General features: G+C 43.7%; 1 protein-coding gene and 1 pseudogene across 1 annotated transcript; both read right to left on the reverse strand.

Moving 5' to 3' along the window:
* Window positions 1-1,942: 1,942 nt before the first annotated feature.
* LOC124870327 (tripartite motif-containing protein 16-like) lies at window positions 1,943-4,263 on the reverse strand. Its single transcript, XM_047368948.1, has one exon. The coding sequence runs from the start codon at window positions 4,225-4,227 to the stop codon at window positions 2,563-2,565; it is 1,665 nt and encodes a 554-aa protein (XP_047224904.1). The 5' UTR covers window positions 4,228-4,263; the 3' UTR covers window positions 1,943-2,562.
* Window positions 4,264-17,995: 13,732 nt separating this feature from the next.
* On the reverse strand, window positions 17,996-22,345 carry LOC124870328 (annotated as a pseudogene).
* Between the last annotated feature and the right edge of the window lie 1,571 nt (window positions 22,346-23,916).

Genomic DNA, 23,916 nt, shown 5'->3' on the forward strand with positions numbered 1-23,916 from the left:
TTAAATCAATAACTGATTCCATCCCTGTTCTTACATTGATTCTTGTTCCCCTCCCATCATTAATACATACTAGATTTTTTATTTCCATTCATTCTTCTATAACTTGTCCATTTTTATCATTACAATTACTCCACAATCTGGCACCATCTGCCTGTCAGAGGCCTGTATATAACTGCAGCTCCACAGGTGTGTGGCATGAGGTTGATTACGCTGCAGCGCAGCAGCAGACAGGTGAAGCAGATGAGTTGATTGCATGGATGAGAGCAGAGCAGAGCAGGCAGACGGGCCAGAATCATAACACAAGGAGGTTTATATAGCAGAAGCCAGAGAAGAAGATAATGCAGTTGTGTACTAAGGGTCAGGGGGTCAGGCAGCCACCACCCCAGGGCGCTGCTGCAGCTGCGACAGCCCTGAACCCTTAGCACCAGTGGAACAGATAATCCACGACTTGTGGTGTTGTGGGAAAATGTTGGAAGAAAGTTTAGATAGAGAGCAGATCGTACCATCATTAACTAGACTAAACAGAAAATAGAAGAACCAATCATTGAGTACAAAATAACAATGGTAGAAGTGTTTAAAAGGAATAGTGGACTGCAACATGATAATACTGATGACCTTTTCAACAGCAGTTAAAAAAAGCCCTCCAGGCAAATGCTTTACCTGAGATTCATAACTGGGTCACAAAACATAACATTGATCTACCCACCTGCTCGGTTAGAAGTTGGCAGAACTGAGCAATGCTTGCTGAGAAGGTGGTCAGTGGAAAGAAAAAACAACCCCCTACTGATACCTTCTATGCTGAAGATGACATATTTTATGCAGGACCAGTAAGTAGGGGGAGGGGTAGAATCAGAGTTTGTGGGGGAGTTTGTGCTCTCCTGAACGAGACCTGCTGCACCTACATCCCTGATGAGACCAACGGCGAAGACGGACACAGAGTGAGCGATGCTATACGCCAGTTAAATGAAATGAAAAGGGGTATGCAGCAGGATGTCCATCCCAGCAGATGAAGCCTTTTTTGTGGCTTACTTCAGGACCGTGGTGGCAACTGCTTTTGAAAATCATGACCCCTGTCATCGCTGTGTTATTGTTGTTCTGCCTTTTTACTCTGTGCGTTGTTCCCTGTATTAGAGCAATGATATTAAGGATGGTTGGAGGAATTGTTGGTACAATGTTGTCCCAACATTACCAACTTCTGGACAAGGACCAGAACTATGATGACATTTTGGAAGAGAAGTCACTAAACTTAACAATAGTTTAATGTTTAATGAGGTTTATGCATAAAGCTTTTTGGAAGTGTATACATGGATGTGATATTAAACTAATCAATAATAAACAGGAGGGAATTGTTGGAAAAATGTATGTAAGTTATCATTGTTTAGTTTAAATCATGTTTATGTCTGAAGTTCTACTATAGTTAAGATGATTCCTATGATTGTTTTTTTAGTGTGAAAAAACAATCACTGAGCCTCTTTCTTCCATCTTCATGATTCAGATGTTTGAACTGAATGTTGGGCCACGCCTTTCACACCATCAGTCTCTCTCACTGAGCATCGGCCGTCTGGGACCTTGAAGCCTTGAGAAACTGAGGCTGCTTGATGTTAACAGTGTTCTGTGTGCTCCATGTAGAACAACAAACACAACAGCTCAGACCTAAAACAATGAGCCCAGATTAGTGGATTATAGCTGGTTAACGAGGCACAAGCATCTGCTGCTGGAATAAAAATAAACCATCTGTGTTATTTCTTTCTGACTTGCTGCTTTTTGATTGGTTTTCCTCCCAGAACAACTGTGGACTAGTTGGATTTGTAGAAATGGAAACAGTTCAGGCTGGAACATGAGGAGTTGAACAGATATATGAAGTGTGAGGAGCTCCTGGAGGTCTGGATCCACAAACTGAAGCTTTTAGATTTACAGAACACGAAACACACAAACACAAAAATAATCAAACAATAACTTTATTTACAGTGATTAAAAACACAGATTTATTCTATATAACTAATAATAATGAAGCAATAATAAACACTTCCTGGACTCCATGTCATGTAACAACACAACCTTCCTGTAGGGGGCAGTATGCCATCACCAACAGAGTTAAACAGTGAAGAAACATGACAGCTTTATTGTGAAGTTTCTCCTCCTAAAAATCAACAAGACATGAAATCAGCTCAAGTCCACAATGAGACAATATCTGTTGTCTCCTGTGAGTCAGGACTCAACAAAATGTGTTCAAACAAGAAGGTGATCAAAGAACTGGTTTCACTTCTTCAACCTGGGAATCATTTGTCATTTTATTACTGAGTTTACAGTCTTTGCTGCTAAAAGCAACAAGGAGGGAAAAACAGCAAATATTCTGGTTCTGATCAGCTGTTTTAGAGAACAATGTTGAGAAATTAACAAATTCAACAGAACCAGAACATCAAATCTGAAGAAAAACAAGTGCTGACAATCTCTGACTATTGATTCCTGTTAAGTTTAGACATAAAACAACAATGATCAAGAAAATAATCTGTTGGAGAATTAAATCAGAATCAAACTCACTGAACCTTCAGTGGATTCTGTCTATTTGAGTTTACAGAACTCTGCAGAACTTGGATAACCAACCAAAAGTCCAGCATGTAGCGGCTGAGTGAATGTGTTCTGGACTCTGTGGAGGAGAGTCATGGTTTCAGAGACGCTGTAGAAGGACAGAAGACCTGCTCTGTGATCCAGGTACACTCCTACTCTGGAGGAACCAGGACCTGAGATGGAGGTCCAGATGTCGTTGTGACCAAACCTAGAACCGTTTTGGTAACATCTTAATGCCCAAGATTTTTCATTATATCCAAATCCACATTCATTCTCACTTCCTGCTCTGCTGATGTTCTTGTATGCGACTGCTACATAAACTAATGACCCTCTCCACTCCACCTCCCAGTAACAACGTCCAGTCAGACTCTCTCTACTCAGAACCTGAGAATTTTTAGTGAATCTGTCTGGATGACTAGAATAAGACTGATGTTGATCCATCATTGTCACCTTCCTGTTCTCCTCTGATAGTAACAACCATGTGTTTGCTGTGTTTGGATCCAGTGTGATTTCACATGAATATTTTAAGAATCCAGCTCTGCTCTTTGGTTCTGGTTCTGACAGTAAAACCTCCACCTCAGTGAGGGTCAGTGAGATGTTTGTCCATGTGTCTCTCAGGATGTCCTGTAGTTTATCTCTGAGCTCTGACACAGCTGCTGTCACATCCTCAAAGTATCTCAGAGGACGGATATTGATGCTGGATGAGTGTGTAGACTCACTGAGTGCTGACAGTGAGGGGTAGTTGTGGAGAAACTGGTTGTGATCCTCTGTGTTTGAGAGCTGCTTCAGCTCAGCGTCTTTCCTCTTCAGCTCAGTGATCTCCTGCTCCAGCTTCTCCTGAAGCTCTTTGACTGGACTCACTTCAGTTTCCTGCTGGGATCTGATCTGCTGCTTCACATCAGAGCTTCTTTTCTGGATGAGACGGATCAGCTCAGTGAAGATCTTCTCACTGTCCTCCACTGTTTTATCAGCAGAGTGATTGATGGCCTCCACCTCCTGTTGAAGCAGCTTCACATCTTTCTCTCTGTCCTGGATTCTCTGCTGGATTTCTTCTCGTCTCACCTCCAGCTCTCTCTGCCTCTCAGTCCTTTCTGCTGCAGCTGAGACTGTGTCGTGACCTTTATGTTCATCCACAGAGCAGAGATAACAGATACACTTCTGATCAGTACGACAGAACATCTTCATCACCTCATCATGACGAGAGCAGATGTTCTCATGGAGGTTCTTGGAGGGCTCCACCAGCTTGTGTTTCTTAAATGTAGCTGAATCATAATGAGGCTGAAGATGTTTCTCACAGTAAGAGGCCAGACAGACTAAACAGGACTTGATGGCTTTCAGTTTTCTTCCAGTGCAGAAATCACAGGCCACATCTTCAGGTCCAGCATAGCAGTGATCAGCAGGAGAAGCTTGGAGTCCAGTCTTCTTCAGCTGCTCCACTAAAGCTGCTAACATGGAGCTTTTCTTCAGAACGGGCCTTGGTGTAAAGCTCTCCCTGCACTGAGGACAGCTGTGGATTCCTTTCTGATCCTCTTCATCCCAGTGTGTTTTAATACAGTTCCTACAGTAACTGTGTCCACAGGGAATAGTCACTGGATCCTTCAGTAGATCCAGACAGATCGAACAGGAGAAGGTTTCTCTGTCCAGCTGATTCTGCTCCATTTCTCCTCTCAGTCTCAGTGACTTTGTGAGTTTCAGTTCCTGAAAACAGAAACAGGTTTTAGCTCTGATCTATGAATCATGTGTCAGTGTAGAGAGGCTGCAGCCAATCAGCCTTCAGAAGATGTTGGTTCCACCCAACTTCAAGGTGTGTTTGAGAGCAGGAAGGAGAGGGATGGTAATCAAGTTTCTACATCCTGCAGAATAAGCAGCAGAGCTATAAATCTAACCTTTTTCTCCTTGTTTACAATCAAGAGTTTGTTAAATATTTCCTCTGTAAAACTTCTTGTCCCCATTTTATTATTTTCTTAAAGTTAATTTAGGTTTTGTTTTGTTGATGCATCTCAGAAGAATTTCAAAAATCATATTTCAAACTTCACTGTAGTAAAATGTTTCTCTTCAGTTCATGTAAGGAGAGTGTTCTTGATAACTGAAGGTGAAACCAAAGATCTCATCTTCTCCAGCATCACATGAGACACTCCTGATAAACTTCAGCCTTTTGTGACACACATGTATTTTCATCTGATTGATGTAACTTTGTGTTTTCTGTAAATATAAACTGAGCACTTTGGGATTTTTTTTCAGAAACAGAAACTTACTGCTGGTTTAATACCGGTTTCTGCCACAAGGTGGTAGCATCGGTCCACACTGCCACTAGTGAAAAACGTGCACCAAGTTTATTGTGGTGAACAAGGGCTGTTGCTGCAGAGGAGTTGATGATCAGTAATTGAACTCACCAGTGGGGAAGAAGATAAGAGGGAACAGGAGTAGAGACAGGGAGAGTCATTTCTTGGTTTTGTGTTGCTTGGCCTGACACCAAGTGGGATGTAGTGATGGTGAGATGAAGCCTCTTGAAGCACTGAGGCTTTCCACCCAATTATTCGATTAATGAGCCGAGGCATTAACATGCTTCATTTGCTTTACTGCGCCAACAAGTGGACAATAAATGTAAAATAGGCAGAATGATTATAATGACATGATTTTTTTGTATAAAGCTTTAAATTGACTAGATAAATGAATGGTGTTTGTGATGCCAATATATTCTGAAAAGGGTGTCGATATGATCTTAATCTCAAATTCAATTAATAAAGTATTTTTGAATTGAATCTTAATTTGTATTTTTGATACCATGGCTGGGTCAAAAGGAAAGGTAGTTGTGATGTGAATTTACTTATGTTACTTAGACTTATAATGCTTATAATAATGGTCTTTATTTAACCGGGTGAAGTCTCCTTGTGATTTATTTATTTTTCCTAAGATAGACAAAAAATATGTTCTCTATCTGGGAATCAAACCCAGATAGCAAAGATGGAGGAGCTAAATTTTAACTACTACACTACTGTCGAGGTAGGAAAACTTCCCTGGCCGTCCGTTAACTCTTACATTACTCCTCACCTCTCATCGACTCTTTTAATTTGACACCCCAAAGGACAATCCTCAGTCAGAGATCAGTTGTACGTTTCCACAAGTTTATTAAAACCAATCTGAATTCAGAGAGGGAGACATCACACTTACATGGGTACCTGGAAACGTCTGTGTGTTGTCTCACTGGGGGCTGTGTTACAATACATTTTAAACCCCACGCTGCTATGCAGCACCTTTTTTTCAGTTACATACACAATCATTCTATCAGTGGATGTCTCCCCAGAAACAGTATCAAAGAAACAGAGATACATTTCATCATTTAATAAAGAATTGTTTCCCACACGTCTTCAGGAATCTTCAGGGTGGAATAATTATCAGAAGTTTCGACCAGCACAGAGAGGAGTAGCACACCTCCCTAATACACTGCCGGCTTCCCACGATACAGACAGAAAACAGCTGCAAGCTTTAACCTTGAATAATGCAGACTCATTGTGTTATAATACTAGAGGGTAATGTTAAGGTTTTTTTTCTATCAAAAGCATAACTAAAACTCCTTATACCAGCCAGCCTAGTACTGTACTGAAGGGGAAATTATGGTTTTCCTCTAAGCATGAGCAAATGATTAGACGTGTGGCTCCAAGTCAGAATCAGAATCAGAATCAGAAAAGCTTTATTGCCAAGTACGTTTTTGGACATACAAGGAATTTGTTTTGGCGTAGTCGGTGCAACACAATACAAATTAAACAGTATAAACATATCTACAATATAATATAAATATATTTGCACAGTTTTAAGTGAGTGAGAGTAAATATAGAGCAGTATAAGATGCAAGAGCAATACAACAGTGCAGGTGATCATTGTGCAAGTAAAGCAGGAGTCCATGCTGAGCGTTAATGTAACGCATAGAGTTACAGGTTACAGGTGTCCTGTCAGCAAAAAAAGGGGGGGTGTGGGGGAAAGGGACAGTGTCAGGGTGGTTTCCGGGCTTTGTTAACCAGGCTGGTGGCAGATGGGAAAAAACTGTTCTTGTGGCGTGAGGTTTTGGTCCGGATGGACCGCAGCCTCCTGCCAGAGGGGAGAGTTTCAAAGAGTCTGTGACCGGGGTGGGAGGGATCAGCCAGAATCTTCCCTGCCCGCTTCAGGGTCCTGGAGGTGTACAGTTCCTGGAGCGACAGTAGACTGCAGCCAATCACCTTCTCAGCAGACCGAATGACACGCTGCAGCCTGCCCTTATCCTTGGCTGTAGCAGCGGCGTACCAGATGGTGATGGAGGAGGTGAGGATGGACTCAATGATGGCTGTGTAGAAGTGCACCATCATAGTCTTTGGCAGGTTGAATTTCTTCAGCTGCCGCAGGAAGAACATCCTCTGCTGGGCTTTCTTGATGAGGGACCTGATGTTTGGCTCCCACTTGAGATCCTGGGAGATGATGGTTCCCAGGAAGCGGAAAGATTCCACAGTGTCAATTGTGGAGTCACAGAGGGTGATGGGGGCAGGTGGGGCTGGGTTCTGCCTGAAGTTCACAACCATCTCCACTGTCTTTAGAGCGTTGAGCTCAAGGTTGTTCTGGCTGCACCAGTGCAACAGATGGTCCACCTCCCATCTGTACGCGGACTCATCACCATCAGAGATGAGTCCGATCAGGGTGGTGTCGTCCGCAAACTTCAGAAGCTTGACAGACTGGTGACTGGAGGTGCAGCTGTTGGTGTACAGGGAGAAGAGCAGAGGAGAGAGAACACAGCCTTGGGGGGAACCGGTGCTGATGGTCAGGGAGTCAGAGACGTGCTTCCCCAGCCTCACGCGCTGCTTCCTGTCAGACAGGAAGTCAGTGATCCACCTGCAGGTGGAGTCGGGCACACTCAGCTGGGAGAGCTTCTCCTGTAGCAGAACTGGGACGATGGTGTTGAAGGCAGAGCTGAAATCCACAAACAGGATCCTGGCGTAGGTTCCTGTGGAGTCCAGGTGCCGGAGGATGAAGTGAAGGGCTAAGTTGACTGCATCATCTACAGACCTGTTGGCTCTGTAGGCAAACTGCAGGGGGTCCAGGAGGGGGTCGGTGATGTCTTTTAGGTGTGAGAGCACAAGGCGCTCAAAGGACTTCATCACCACAGAGGTCAGGGCGACGGGTCTGAAGTCATTAAGCCCTGTGGTCCTTGGCTTCTTGGGAACAGGGACGATGGTGGAGGACTTGAAGCAGGCTGGCACATGACATGTCTCCAGTGAGGTGTTAAAAATGTCTGTGAAGACTGGAGACAGCTGATCAGCGCAGTGCTTCAGGCTGGCTGGTGAGACAGAATCCGGACCAGCAGCTTTCCGGGGGTTCTGTCTCCTGAAGAGTTTGTTGACGTCCCTCTCCTGGATGGAAAGAGCCGTCCTCGGCGTGGGTAGGGGGCTGGTGGGGGGGAACTTCAGGGTGGGGGTTGGAGGTGCCAAGGCCCCTCTTGAGGTTGGAGAGATGGGGGTGGTGGATTGTGGCTGCAGCTGTTGGGGGGCGTCGTGGGAGATGGTTGCAGGACTGTCCCTTTGTCTTTCAAAGCGGCAGTAGAACTCGTTCAGGTCGTTGGCGAGGCGTCGGTCGTTGATGGAGTGGGGGGCTTTCGGCTTGTAGTTGGTGATTTGCTTGAGCCCTTTCCAGACAGACGCAGAGTCGTTGGCTGAGAACTGGTTTTGGAGCTTCTCAGAGTACAGTCGTTTGGCCTCTTTCACTGCCTTGCCAAACTTGTACTTAGCCTCTCTGTATATGTCTTTGTTCCCACTCCTGAAGGCCTCTTCCTTATCCAGTCTTAACCTTCTGAGTTTAGCTGTGAACCAGGGTTTGTCGTTGTTGTAACTCACCCTGGTGTATGATGGTACACAGCTGTCCTCACAGAAGCTGATGTAGGAAGTCACAGCCTCTGTGTACTCGTCCAGACTGTTGGTAGTAGTCCTGAACACATCCCAGTCTGTACAGCCTAAACACGCCTGGAGATTCTCCACAGCCTCACTGCTCCACTTCCTTGTCGTCCTCACAACAGGTTTGCAGAGCTTTAGTTTCTGCCTGTATGCAGGAATCAGGTGGACCATGATGTGGTCGGATTGGCCCAGTGCAGCACGTGGGACGGCGTGATAAGCGTCTCTGATGGTGGTGTAACAGTGATCCAGAATGATGTCCTCTCTGGTCGGACATTTTATAAACTGTCTATATTTGGGGAGTTCGTGGGTGAGATTACCTTTGTTAAAGTCGCCAACGACGATAACTAAGGAGTCCGGGTTGGTCCGCTCCACACTCAGTATCTGGTCGGCGAGCATGCGCTGTGCGACCTGCACGTTAGCTTGCGGCGGGATGTAAACACCGACCAGGATGAACGAAGTGAACTCACGGGGGGAATAGAAAGGCTTACAGTTTAAGATGAAGGCTTCCAGGTCTGGAGAACAGTGCTGCTGAATCACTGTCACGTCGTTGCACCAACCACTGTTGAGGTAAAAACAGATTCCTCCACCTTTCACTTTGCCGGAGAGTTCCGTGTCTCTGTCCGCTCTGTAGAGCTGGAATCCTGCCAGCTGCAGCGCAGAGTCCGGTATTAATCCACACAGCCACGTCTCCGTGAAGCACAAAACTGCCGATGAATAAAAGTCCTTGTTTTTCCCCAACAACAGTTGTAGTTCCTCCATTTTGTTGGGAAGTGAGTTAGAGAGAAATATTCCAGGTAACGGTGTTCGTAGTCCACGCTGGCGAAGACGTACCAGCACCCCAGCCCGTTTCCATCTCTTCCGGCGTTTCACCGAGTGAACTAAGGTGAGCGCACCTTTGACCAGAATGTCCAAATATTCCAGAGCAGTAGGTAGAAAAGTTGGAAATAACTCCTCTGGTGTAGCAGCCCTGATGTTCATGAGTTCTTCTCTGGTGAGAGAGCTCCGGGTACCATCACAGAAGACCGTTTTAAAGCAAAAAACAAAACAAAACAATGCGCACCAACACGCCGAGGCGACCATCTGCGGCGCCATCTTAAGATGGATCATCTGAAAGAGTTGTAATAGGACGATCATTTTAAATGGCTTCAGCTTCACACAAGTCTGTATTTAGCCCATCATCATCAAGGGTTTGTTGACACAACACTGAATTGAGCACCCTTCTCACTAGGCGAATCATTCTCTCCCAAACACCAACAAAATGGGATTAAAAACCCACTTAATTTCTACATGTGCCAAGAATGACCTTATTTTGTCCTGGTCCAGTTTGACAAGGGCTTCTTTCAGTTCTCTCTCCGCACCAACAAAGTTTGTTCCATTGTCAGACCATAAGTGTTTCACTTGTCCTCTTCGGCTAACGAACCGCCTCATTGCATTGATGCAGGAATCTGTGTCAAGTGTAGCTGCTGCTTTCAAATGAATGGCTCGACTTGCCATACAGGTAAACAGAACATCATATCTTCTGCAGTATGTTCTTCCTCTTTTAACTTCAATTGGCCCAAAATAATCAACCCCAGTATTAAAAAATGGGGGATGGTCTGGGACAATCCTTGCGACAGGTAAGTCAGCCATTTTCTGCACCAAGGATTGACTCTGGTACCGCCTGCAGATGCTGCACTCGCCAATAACTTTTCTCACAGCAGAACTCCCTTTAGTAATCCAGAACCTTCTCCTTACAACAGACAGTGTGTAAGCTCGTCCTGCATGTCCAAGAGTTTGAGGTTAATAATATTTGATGATTAATTAGGAGATGTGTTGTTCTTTAGCAAGGATTATCGGGTGCTTAGCTTCTTCTGGCATTGCACTTTTATGAAGCCTGCCTCCGACTCTCAAAATTTCATCTTCTAACACAGGATCCAACACATAGATGGGACTCAGGCGGCTCACTTTAGAGTTTTGTGAGCCGTAATCTCATGCTGGAACCTTTGCCGCTGGGAGTACGAAATGATAAATAACTGCTCTCTGCAGCTCTGCCAATGTCAGACTTCTAGGTTTTGGGATATTGATGGTCCTTTGGCGCCTTCTGGTGTTCATTTGGTGAACAACTGGTTTCTTATCCAGCGAAAAATCTAGTTGTTTTCTCCTTCAATATTTCTCTTTCAACGCACACTTTAGTCTCAGGTACCAGGCCACTGCTTTTTTAAGCCTTCTCCAGCCTGAAAAATGTACAATAAGCTGGTCAGTAGGTGCAGGAGTGTCGAAGTTAATCGTGTTGACTGCAGCTTCCTTCCTGACCTCTTTGTCTCAAACGTCCAAAGTTACGTCAATCAACCCTTTAGGCCACTTTTAATCTTTTTTCCACAAGAATTCTGGTCCTTCCAACCATGCTCTGGTTTTCATGGAATCTGAAACCTTTAACCCTCTAGACACATAATCAGCCGGATTTTCTTTTGAGCTGATATGTTTCCACTGAGTAGGTTCAGACAAATCTCTGATGGTCGCAACTCTATTTGCCACAAATGTGTGAAAGCGTCTGTTTTCATTATTGATGTACTTTAACACAGATGTGCTATCAGTCCAGAACATTGACTTTTCCAGGTGCATATTCAGCTCCCATTTGACCATAGCATCAACCTTCACAGCTAAAACAGCTGCCTCCAGTTCAAGCCTTGGAATGGTGACGACCTTAAGTGGTGTTATTCTAGCCTTCCCCATGAGGAAAGCAACATGAATCACATTTTCATAGTTTATCATACGAAGTTAAATGACGGTCCCATAACCAGCTTCACTGGCATCTGAAAAATTGTGTAGTTGTGCATGCTTTATGGCTCCAAATCCCACAGGTTTTATGCAGCGGTTCACACTAAACGTAGCTAGCGACATCAGCTCCTCCAACCACCCTTTCCATTGACGTAAAACATCTTGTGGCAATGCATCATCCCAGTTACATCCTCTTTTACATAATTCCTGCAGTATAATTTTTCCCTGTAATGTCACTGGTGCCAAGAAACCCAAAGGGTCATAAACAGAGCTGTTCACAGATAACATTCCACGTCTTCTCAGAGCCTGTTGTTTCAGCCTCATCTTAAACTGGAAAACATCAGTCTCTACACACTAATGCAGACCCAGAGCTCGTTCCATTGGAAGCTTATCAATATCCAGATCCAGCATCTTCAAATCTTTACCTCTCTGCTCCTCTGAGATGGACTGCAGAACAACACAACTGTTGCTTATCCATTTTTCCAATGTAAAACCTCCCTTTTCACACTGAGCAACAAGATCCTGTATCAAATGGATAACTTCTTCTTCTGTTCCTGCAATTTTCAGGCAATCATCAACATAAAAGTTCTGTATGCCGGTTTTATGACCTCTGATTCTGATTGTCTTGGGCGGTTCTCCTTAAGGCATAAGCTGCACAGCTGGGCGAGGAAACAGCTCCAAATAAATGCACCATCATCTTATAGGGCACTGGTTCCTGTGTAGTATCTCCATCTGGCCACCAGAGAAAGCGAAGGAAGTCTCTGTCCTCTTCTGGCACCCGCACCTGATGAAACATAGCTTTTGTGTCTCCCATGATATTTATTGACTCTTGTTTGAACTTTATAAGAACACCCAGCAGGGTGTTAGTGAGATTGTGGCCTGGGAGCAACTCACTATTCAGAGACACTCCTTTAAATGCTGCAGCACAGACAAACACCACACATAAATATCCTTTTCTGGGATGATAAACCCCATGGTGGGGAATATATCAGATTTTTCCATTGTCACATTGTAAGAAATGCTCCGGTATACGTTCTGCATACCTGCACGAGATGATGTTGTTCATATACTCCACATACTCCTGTTGAAAGTGCTGATTGAATTTGAATCTTTTCCTGAGTCTTTGTATTCGCTGTTTGGCTACAGTGAGGTTGTTTGGTAAACAGACATCCATCCTTTTGAAGGGCAGGTTCAACCAGTACTTTCCTTCCTGTATTACTGCAGATGTTTCCATAATATTGAGAAACCTTTGATCTTCTCTAGACATTTCCTGTTTGTTGGTTGGTCCTTCACAGAAATCCCGGTTATACTGGGTCTTGAGAAGTTCCTCCAGCTTGCTCACTGAGATTCTGTTCACGGTTACAGATGAGACTTCCTGAGCACTTTTGCTATCTAATGGCCCATTAACCACCCAGCCAAGCACAGTTCTGACTGCATATGGACCATTGTCTTTGCTGTTAATGACCTCCTAAGGTTCCAATAACCTGGGAGCATTAGTACCAATCAACAAATCAACCTCAGCGTGTATGGATGGCATGTGAATCCTTGACAAGTATGGCTACCTTATTAGATCTTCAGATGTTACAATATCATCCTTGGTGACAGGCATTTGTCTTTGTGTAATAACTTCTGGCAGAGGATAGAATGTATTACTTTCCAGACCAGCCACCTCAAGATTACCTAGCGAAAATGCTGGACTTATCTTAGATTGACCCATTGTTTGAAGGACATGTGTTCGCTTTCCAGTGAGATTCAGTTGATGCATCAGCCTTTCAGAACCAAATGTTCCGGTGCTGCCTGGATCCAAGAAGGCATATGTTTGTATGATACATTGTGTTGTGGATAGGTGTAGCGTGGGATCACGTGGTGCTATTAGTGATTGTAGATCACCTGTTGGGCTTGGGTGATTTTAGTGAGTCGGTGATAGGGGAGGTCTACCTTTTTTTGCTGACCGCCTTAAGCTAATACGTTTTTTGTCCTTAATCACTGTTTAATCCTACGGATCAATTTTTATGCTGCTTTGGATACTGTTCTACCTTGGATATTGACAATGTCGACAAAATAAAACCATCTTAACTGCATCTTGGATTGCGTTTTGATAAGCTGGCGCGTCAACAAGGATTCCCCTATTCAGCTGCTCAGCGACTTTGTTTGACAGTCGCTAACACATTGCCCTTTCATTGCTTTAATCTTTACAGGAAGCACTGACAGCATTCCACGACCCTTACCAGCTCCTGTATGGCCGCATGCTGCATTCACAATTTCCAGAGGCTCTGGAGTTCCTATTTCACACTCAGGAGAAGTTGCTTGTCTTCTTATATGTAGCGCAGTTGGATGGGTTTCATTGCAAATCTCAGACGTTAACCGTGCTTCACAATTCCTGCTGATATGACCCCACTGCAGACAGCCAAACACAGACCCTTTCTCCTTAACAAAAACACTTTGTCCTTATGCAGTTTTCTTCCGAATTGTTTACATTCTTCAAGTGAGTGAGCTTATGAACAAAAAACACAGCAGCTATCACTTCCTCTAGCTGCAGAATATGGCTGTTCGACCTCTCCAGACGCACTCACAGATGCTACAGTACTGGCCACTACATTTCCCTTAATCTTAGCTACAGACTGGGGCCTTTGACGACTGAGGGAAGTTGTACTGGAACTGTAGTCTTGTAAATCACCGAAAAAAGGGTCTGATAAAATCTTGACCTGTCGCTCGATGAATGCAACCATATCACTAAATCCTGCCCTATATCCAGTTGTTTCCATTATGTCATAAGCTTTGCTCCTCCAGCACTCTCGTAACTTATATGGTAGCTTTGTGAAGATTGCTCTTATATTCACAGGCATGTCCAGCTCCTGCATGTACTCCAGCTCATCCATTACATTACAGCAACCACGCAAAAATACTGAATAACTTTGTAGTGCCCTTATGTCCTCAGCTCTTATTGTTGGCCAGGACATGGCCTTGTTAATATATGCAGTTGAAACTTTGTAAGGGTTTCCAAAGTGTTCTTGTAACAAAGTTTTTGCTACAGTATAACCATGATCTGGATGCATATGCTGACAGCTATGCACCAACTCACGAGGTTGGCCTCTAGTAAACTGCTCCAGGTAGTATAGACTGTCCGCTTTAGTTGCTTTGATTTCAACTCCTTGTTCAAAGGCTTTAATAAAGGCTCTGTACTGCAGAGGATCGCCATCAAACACAGGAATGTCACGTGGTGGGAGAGTCATAGACTGTTGATGCTTTACCAAGGCAGCTGTGATTTCAGTTTGTCTGCTCATAAGAAAAAGGCAAGTTTTTGACAGTATACCAGCCAGCCTAGTACTGTACTGAAGTGTTGATTCTTGGATGCTTCTTATGACGCGCTAGGCGGCTAATCGTTAGACCTGTTGTTTTCCCACCTGATGCGTGTAAAAAGTCGATACCAAAGATCCTTTTGGATTGCAGGTTCACTATTTATTCATCCCAACTGGTAATCAGTGTACAAATCCTTGTAACTCTAAAATACACGACAACAGCATTCTTAACAGACTCCGCCATAGCGGTCAAAAACTTGTATGCCCTTCTGGGTTCAACACCTGCCTACTACCTGTTAACTCTTGGCTCATATACCTGAGCCTACAGTGCCATCTAGTGAACAACAGAAAATATAACATACTAAGCTTCTATACATGATATATTTCAGTTTTATGAATACACATGCAAACACATAGTATGAAACTAAATGATTTTAATTCTCAACAATATTCAGTCACATTTTACTGCTGCTGTCTGCAAACTGAAACAAAGAACTGTTTCCAACAGCAAAAATAGTTCAAAATAAACAGAATTAGAATAAAAAACCAGCAAAAATCAGGTTGAAATTAACTGAAATCCCTGCAGTGCTGCTCAAAAAGGAAATTGAAAGTTTAACCTTCTCTGAGTTTCAAACTGTTTGGGTCATACAAAAATCTGGAATAAATTAAAGCTAAAAATGTTTATAAAAATGATGATAAAAAAACTGAAGAAAGTGAATCAGTGGAACAGATACAGTAAATTGCCCTGAATCCAGAAACCTTACTTTAATACTTTAGATCTTTATTTGTTGAAAACACATTAATGTACCTCAACAATATTAAATTTAGGTCAAATTTACAGTGAATATCTTTAATGCCTCTTTCATAAAAATACCATAAATTCACATTATTTTTCTGTCTTTCTTACAGTTTTTGCTGCTGAACATCCTTTAAATTTTATGTTTGAAATAAAAATATGTTGAACGGCTGCATTGTCATTTTTCACTGAACTAATGGAGCCAAAAGGTCAAAGAGCATCAACACAGTGTGGTTTCTAGCTGAGATGTTTCAGACGTGTCCACCTGGCTGCTGTTGGACATCCCTGCTTTAAATGACATGAAGAAAATGAACAGCTGTCTGTTCGTGTGGGAATGTTGGAGCTTTCCTGGAACGTTTTCCTCCTCACAGACACTTTCAGCAGGTTTCACTGCACTCCACTGCATGTTCTACCAACACTGAGCCTCTTTCTTCCATCTTCATGATTCAGAACACAAAAATAATCAAACAAGAATTTTATTTACAGTGATTAAAAACACAGATTTATTCTACAGGGTGGGCCATTTATATGGATAAACCTTAATAAAATGGGAATGGTTGGTCATATTAACTTCCTGTTTGTGGCACATTAGTATATGTGAGTGGTGGCCATTTTGAAGTCGGCCATTTTGAATCCAACATTTGTTTCTTCAATAGGAAGAGGGTCATGTGACACATCAAACTTATTGGGAATTTCACAAGTAAAACAATGGTGTGCTTGCTTTAACATAACTTTATTCTTTCATGAGTTATTTACAAGTTTCTTTTTGTTTACAGCCATTGACATGTTGCCGAGGTTAACACGTGTGGAGCGGATAGAAATTGTGTTGATATCTGTTGAACGCAGTAACCGGGTCATTGCTGCAGATTTTAATGCAAGGCAGCCTACGAGACCACCCATCTCCCATGCTACAGTTCGCAAACTGCTTGCTAAGTTTCGTGAAACTGGTTCAGTGTTGGATTTGCCAAAATGTGGACGCATGAAATCTGTCACTAATGAAGAAACATCAGTGGTTGTCCTAGCTTCATTCAGCAAGAGCCCACAGCGTAGCACTCGCCGCATGTCACTGGAGAGTGGCATTAGTTGAACATCCCTTCGGCGGATATTAGCTACTCACAAATGGCACCCTTACAAACTCCAGCTACTGCAGCATCTCAACGAGGATGACCCAGATCGGCGCACTGAATTGGCAGAATGGGCAAAACAAAAGTTGGAACAAGACCCTCAGTTTACGCTGAAGATTTTGTTCAGTGGTGTGGCAAACGTTTATGTGAATGGTGACGTTAACAAACAAAACCACCGCTATTGGTCTGACACTAACCCACATTGGATAGATCCCTCCAAGACTGTCGGAACCAAACAATTGATGGTATGGTGTGGTATATGGTGTACAAAGATAGTGGGGCCATTCTTCATCAATGGAAACCTCAAGGCCACTGGATATGCGAAATTGCAACACGATGATGTGTTTCCCTCTTTATGCACCAAAGCTGGCACGTTCCCTGAGTTTTTCCAGCAAGATGGTGCACCACCACATTATAGGTGTCAGGTCCGAGCATTCCTAGATGAACAGTTTCCTGGAAAGTGGATTGGTCATCGTGGGCCAGTTGAATGGCCCCCAATGTCTCCCGATCTGACCCCCTTAGACTTTTATTTTTGGGGTCATCTGAAGGCAATTGTCTATGTTGTGAAGATACGAGATGTGCAGTACCTGAGACTACGGATACTAGGAAGCCTGTGCTAGCATTTCTCCTGCGGTGTTGCTATCAGTGTGTGAAGAGTGGGAGAAGAGGGTTGCATTGACAATCCAACACAATGGGCAGCACATTGAACACATTTTATAAGTCAGAAACTTGTAAATAACTCATGAAAGAATAAAGTTATGTTAAAACGAAGCACACCACTGTTTTTCTTGTGAATTTTTCCGTAAGTTTGATATGTCACATGACCCTCTTCCTATTGGAAAAACAAAAGTTGGATTCAAAATGGCCGACTTCAAAATGGCCACCATGGTCACCACCCATCTTGAAAAGTTTTCCCCTCACATATACTAATGTGCCACAAACAGGAAGTTATTATGACCAACCATTCCCATTTTATTAAGGTTTATCCATATAAATGGCCCACCCTGTATATAACTAATAATAATGAAGCAATAATAAACACTTCCTGGACTCCATGTCATGTAACAACACAACCTTCCTGTAGGGGGCAGTATGCCATCACCAACAGAGCTAAACAGTGAATCAACATGACAGCTTTATTGTGAAGTTTCTCCTCCTAAAAATCAACAAGACATGAAATCAGCTCAAGTCCACAATGAGACAATATCTGTTGTCTCCTGTGAGTCAGGACTCAACAAAATGTGTTCAAACAAGAAGGTGATCAAAGAACTGGTTTCACTTCTTCAACCTGGGAATCATTTGTCATTTTATTACTGAGTTCACAGTCTTTGCTGCTAAAAGCAACAAGGAGGGAAAAACAGCAAATATTCTGGTTCTGATTAGCTGCTTTAGAGAACAATGTTGAGAAATGAACAAATTCAACAGAACCAGAACATCAAATCTGAAGAAAAACAAGTGCTGACAATCTCTGACTATTGATTCCTGTGCAGTTTAGACATAAAACAACAATGATCAAGAAAATAATCTGAACCAAACTCATTGAATATTTAAGTGATTCTGTTTATTTGAGTTTACAGAACTCTGCAGAACTTCCAGGGCTCCTAACTCAAACTCCAGCATGTAGCGGCTGAGTGAATGTGGTCTGGACTCTGTGGAGGAGAGTCATGGTTTCAGAGACGCTGTAGAAGGACAGAAGACCTGCTCTGTGATCCAGGTACACTCCTACTCTGGAGGAACCAGGACCTGAGATACAGGTTTTGGTATTGTTGTACCAAAATGAATTACCATTTTTTTCAAAAAGCCCGAGATTTGTCATTACATCCAAATCCACATTCAATCCCTTTTCCTGCTCTGCTGATGTTCTTGTATGCGACTGCTACAGAAACTAGAAACCCTCTCCTCTCCACCTCCCAGTAACAACATCCAGTCAGACTCTCTCTACTCAGAACCTGAGAATTTTTAGTGAATCTGTCTGGGTGTCTAGAATAAGACTGATGTTGATCCATCATTGTCACCTTCCTGTTCTCCTCTGATAGTAACAGTTGTGTGTTTGCTGTGTTTGGATCCAGTGTGATTTCACATGAATATTTTAAGAATCCAGCTCTGCTCTTTGGTTCTGGTTCTGACAGTAAAACCTCCACCTCAGTGAGGGTCAGTGAGATGTTTGTCCATGTGTCTCTCAGGATGTCCTGTAGTTTATCTCTGAGCTCTGACACAGCTGCTGTTACATCCTCAAAGTATCTCAGAGGACGGATACTGATGCTGGATGAGTGTGTAGACTCACTGAGTGCTGACAGTGAGGGGTAGTTGTGGAGAAACTGGTTGTGATCTTCTGTGTTTGAGAGCTGCTTCAGCTCAGCGTCTTTCCTCTTCAGCTCAGTGATCTCCTGCTCCAGCTTCTCCTGAAGCTCTTTGACTCGACTCACTTCAGTTTCCTGCTGGGATCTGATCTGCTGCTTCACATCAGAGCTTCTTTTCTGGATGAGACGGATCAGCTCAGTGAAGATCTTCTCACTGTCCTCCACTGTTTTATCAGCAGAGTGATTGATGGCCTCCACCTCCTGTTGAAGCAGCTTCACATCTTTCTCTCTGTCCTGGATTCTCTGCTGGATTTCTTCTCGTCTCACCTCCAGCTCTCTCTGCCTCTCAGTCCTTTCTGCTGCAGCTGAGACTGTGTCGTGACCTTTATGTTCATCCACAGAGCAGAGATAACAGATACACTTCTGATCAGTACGGCAGAACATCTTCATCACTTCATCATGACGAGAGCAGATGTTCTCCTGGAAGTTCTTGGAGGGCTCCACCAGCTTGTGTTTCTTAAATGTAGCTGAATCATAATGAGGCTGAAGGTGTTTCTCACAGTAAGAGGCCAGACAGACTAAACAGGACTTGATAGCTTTCAGTTTTCTTCCAGTGCAGAAATCACAGGCCACATCTTCAGGTCCAGCATAGCAGTGATCAGCAGGAGCAGCTTGGAGTCCAGTCTTCTTCAGCTGCTCCACTAAAGTCACTGCTCCACTGTTTTATCAGCAGAGCGATTGATGGCCTCCACCTCCTGTTGAAGCAGTTTCACATCTTTCTCAGGAATCTGCGCACGGAAAAGGAAGAAGCTCACAGCAGGCCAGGAACAGACTAACAAAGGAGATCAAAGCAGCCAAGAGAAGCTACAGTGAGAAGCTTAAGAACAGCCTTTCTACTGGTGACACTTCAGGGGTATGGACCGGTCTGAGAAACCTTACTGCCTATAGAAGCCCCCCCACTCATCCTGAACAGAGTCGTCTCCTGGCCAACCGTCTGAATGGCTTCTACTGCAGAATAGAGGCTGACATTTTTTCGGGAGTCCCACGGGTCCTAACTGGTCCTTCAAAGAAATTGCCAAAAGACTAAATGAAGAAAACAAAAATGGGAGTGGCACAGGATTGGGAGTCAATTTACCAGGAGTGGGATGGGACAGGATTTTATTTTTATGCTGGCCTGGGATTGGGATGGGACAAGACATTTTTCTGTGGGAGCGGGATGGGACAGGAGAGAAAATCCACTCCCGTGTCACCCTCTAGTGCAGACATGACAAGAAGCCACTCAAATCATCTCCTCCACATCCCATTCAGGAACAAGTTCTTGCCACAAAGCTACCAACCCCCTACCTTCAGATCCTCTGCCGGCACTAAAGATCTCCGAGGAAGAAGTAAACAGGCTCATTCAGCGCATGAAAACAAAGAAAGCTGGAGGACTTGATAACGTCTCCCCATCATGTCTGAAGGCCTGTGCAAATCAACTCGCTCCAATCTTCACCCGGATCTTCAACAAGTCACTGGAGAAATGTGAGGTCCCCTCCTGCCTCAAACGATCCACCATCATCCCGGTTCCCAAGAAACCCACCATCCTAGGATTAAATGACTACAGGCCTGTAGTCCTGACGTCTGTGGTCATGAAATCCTTTGAGCGGCTGGTGTTGAAGCACCTGAAAGACATCACAGGCCCCCTGCTGGACCCCCTGCAATTTGCTTACTGAGCAAACATGTTGGCAGATGATGCTGTTAACTTAGGTCTACACTTCATCCTGCAACACCTCGACCACCCAGGGACGTACGCCAGGATCCTGTTTGTAGACTTCAGCTCGGCCTTCAACACCATCATACCAGACATCCTCCACCAGAAGCTCACCCAGCTCAACGTCCCAGCCTCCACCTTTCAGTGGATCAACAGCTTCCTGACAGACCGACAGCAGCAGGTGAGACTGGGGAGCATCTTCTCCCGATCCAGATCAATAAGTACTGGTGCCCCCCAGGGGGGTGTTCTATCCCCACTCCTCTTCTTCCTGTACACAAATGACTGCACCTCACCGGACTCGTCCATGAAACTCCTTAAGTTTGCAGACGACACCACTGTCATTGGACTGATCCAGGAAGGTGATGAGTCTGCATACAGACAGCAGGTGGATCGGCTGGTACACTGGTGCGGTCAGAACTACCTTGAACTGAACCCACTCAAGACTGTGGAAATGGTGGTGGACGTTCGGAGAACACCACCCCCATACACCCCCCTCACCATCCTCAACAACACTGTATCGGCCGTGGACCACTTCAGGTTCTTAGGAACCACCATCTCTGAGGACCTGAGATGGTCTTCACACATAGACACTGTTCGAAAGAAGGCCCAGCAGAGACTGTACTTCCTGAGGCAACTCAAGAAGTTCAACCTTCCACAGGAGCTGCTGGTCATCTTCTACACTGCCATCATTCAATCTGTCCTGTCTTCATCCATCTCAGTGTGGTTTGGTTCATCCACAAAACAGGACAAGTCCAGACTGCAACAAATAATCAGGAATGCAGAGAGAATAATCAGAACTGACCTTCCCTCCATCCAGGACTTATAAAGGTCTAGGGTCAGGAAAAGAGCTGCTAAAATCTCTGCAGACCCCACACACCCTGCACATAAACTGTTTAGAGTTTTACCTTCAGGTGGCGCTACAGAGCTCTGTTCGCTAAAACCAGCCGCCACAGAGACAGTTTCTTCCCCCAGGCTGTTTCTCTGTTGAACATTTAATAGAGTACAAAACAACAGCATACAGATGTTGCAAATGCACCTTTTTATTTATATATTATTTATATATGTGTATATTGTACAATGTAAATTTGTATATTCTGTAATACAAAAACAAAACCAAAGAGCAAAGTGTACCGGAGTCAAATTCCTTGTTTGTATGTACGAACTTGGCAATAAAGCTGATTCTGATTCTCTCTCCTGGATTCTCTGCTGGATTTCTTCTCGTCTCACCTCCAGCTCTCTCTGCCTCTCAGTCCTTTCTGCTGCAGCTGAGACTGTGTCGTGGCCTTTATGTTCATCCACAGAGCAGAGATAACAGATACACTTCTGATCAGTACGACGGAACATCTTCATCACCTCATCATGACGAGAGCAGATGTTCTCCTGGAGGTTTTTGGAGGGCTCCACCAGCTTGTGTTTCTTAAATGTAGCTGAATCATATTGAGGCTGAAGGTGTTTCTCACAGTAAGAGGCCAGACAGAATAAACAGGACTTGATGGCTTTCAGTTTTCTTCCAGTGCAGAAATCACAGGCCACATCTTCAGGTCCAGCATAGCAGTGATCAGCAGGAGAAGGTTGGAGTCCAGTCTTCTTCAGCTGCTCCACTAAAGCTGCTAACATGGAGCTTTTCTTCAGAACGGGCCTTGGTGTAAAGGTCTGCCTGCACTGAGGACAGTGGTAGCTTTTCTTCTCCTCCTTCTCATCCCAGAAGCTTCTAATACAGTTCATACAGTAACTGTGTCCACAGGGAATAGTCACTGGATCCTTCAGTAGATCCAGACAGATCGAACAGGAGAAGGTTTCTCTGTCCAGCTGATTCTGCTCCATTTCTCCTCTCAGTCTCAGTGACTTTGTGAGTTTCACTTTCTGAAAACAGAAACAAGTTTAAGCTCTGATCTACAAATCACGTGTCAGTGCAGAGAGGCTGCAGCCAATCAGCTTTCAGCAGATGTTGATTCCACCCAGCTACAAGCTGTGGTTGGACACAGGAAGAAGAGGGAGGAAGATCAAGTTTCTACATCCTGCAGAATAAGCAGCAGAGCTGTAAATCTAACCTTTTTCTCCTTGTTTACAATCAAGAGTTTGTGAAATATTTCCTCTGTAAAACTTCTTGTCTCCATTTTATTATTTTCTCAAAGTTAATTCAGGTTTTGTTTTGTTGATGCATCTCAGAAGAATTTCAAAAATAATTTTTCAAACTTCACTGTAATGAGATTTTTCTCCTCAGTTCATGTAAGGAGTGTGTTCTTGATAACTGAAGGTGAAACCAAAGATCTCATCTTCTCCAGCATCACATGAGACACTCCTGATAAACTTCAGCCTTTTGTGACACACATGTAATTTCATTTGGTTGATGTAACTTTGTGTTTTCTGTAAATATAAAATGAGCACTTTGGGATTTTTCACAAATAGAAACTTACTACTGGTTTAATACTAACTCATGCCACAAGGGGGCAGCATCAGTTCAACCTGTCAGTGTTTATAAATATACACATAGGCCTGATCTTCAAAAGGTGTCGTGTATAAAATGCAAACTGGGTTGTGTGCGAAAAAACGATCTACAACCCAGGTGCAATTCAAATATCGTGTGCAAAATGAGACAAACAGTGGACACAAACTTTTTAGTGTTTTATGAGGTTCCAGAATTATCAGGTTCCATTAGTACCAAAAATATGTATATGTGTCTATGTATGAGTTTATGTGTCTATGTAAGCTGTATATGTTAGGTGCTTATATCTCTGTGCTGCTCGTATCTGATTCCTGCTGCTTTCAGCTGCAAAACACTGAATCTAATGTCTGCCACAAGAAGCAGATTAAAGGAAACATCTGCAAATGTCTCTGATTTGGTGTTGCACATCTCATTAGTTAATACGTGTTCACTTTAAAAATTTTTGTGTTTATAAACTTAAATCAATGTTTTCCACCTACAGACAGAAGGTAGATCAGAGCAGTAACAGATTTCCTCTTATTTAGACATGTTTCTCTGAAGAAACATTTGCAACTTGATGGTTGGTTAAAGAAACAATGTCTGTTACTGTAACAAAGCCAATAACAAAGCCCAAGTACTCCATCTCTCTTTGGGCTATGGTGCACGTCTTGGGGTTTGTAGTCAGTCCAGGCACTCTAACCCCTAAATTCCACATCCTCCGTTACTACTCCATTCCGCTCAGGTCCGTTCATGTATGTCAGACGGAGCAACTCCGTTGTTATGTTAATTAAGGATAACGGATCCACATTCTCCTTGACTGCTCCGAACATCACTGTTGACGGACCGGCTCTCCGCTGTTCTCTGTAAAATTATGGAACAACTGCAGTTTTCTGGTCTGCTCCGGTCCGTCTGTCTCCGGCCATGTAAATCAATGTACCTCTCGTGCATGCTCCATGGAACTTGCAGTGGAGCTCGACAGAGTACC

The sequence above is a fragment of the Girardinichthys multiradiatus genome, chromosome 6 (genome assembly GCF_021462225.1).
Source record: "Girardinichthys multiradiatus isolate DD_20200921_A chromosome 6, DD_fGirMul_XY1, whole genome shotgun sequence".
NCBI lineage: Eukaryota > Metazoa > Chordata > Actinopteri > Cyprinodontiformes > Goodeidae > Girardinichthys > Girardinichthys multiradiatus.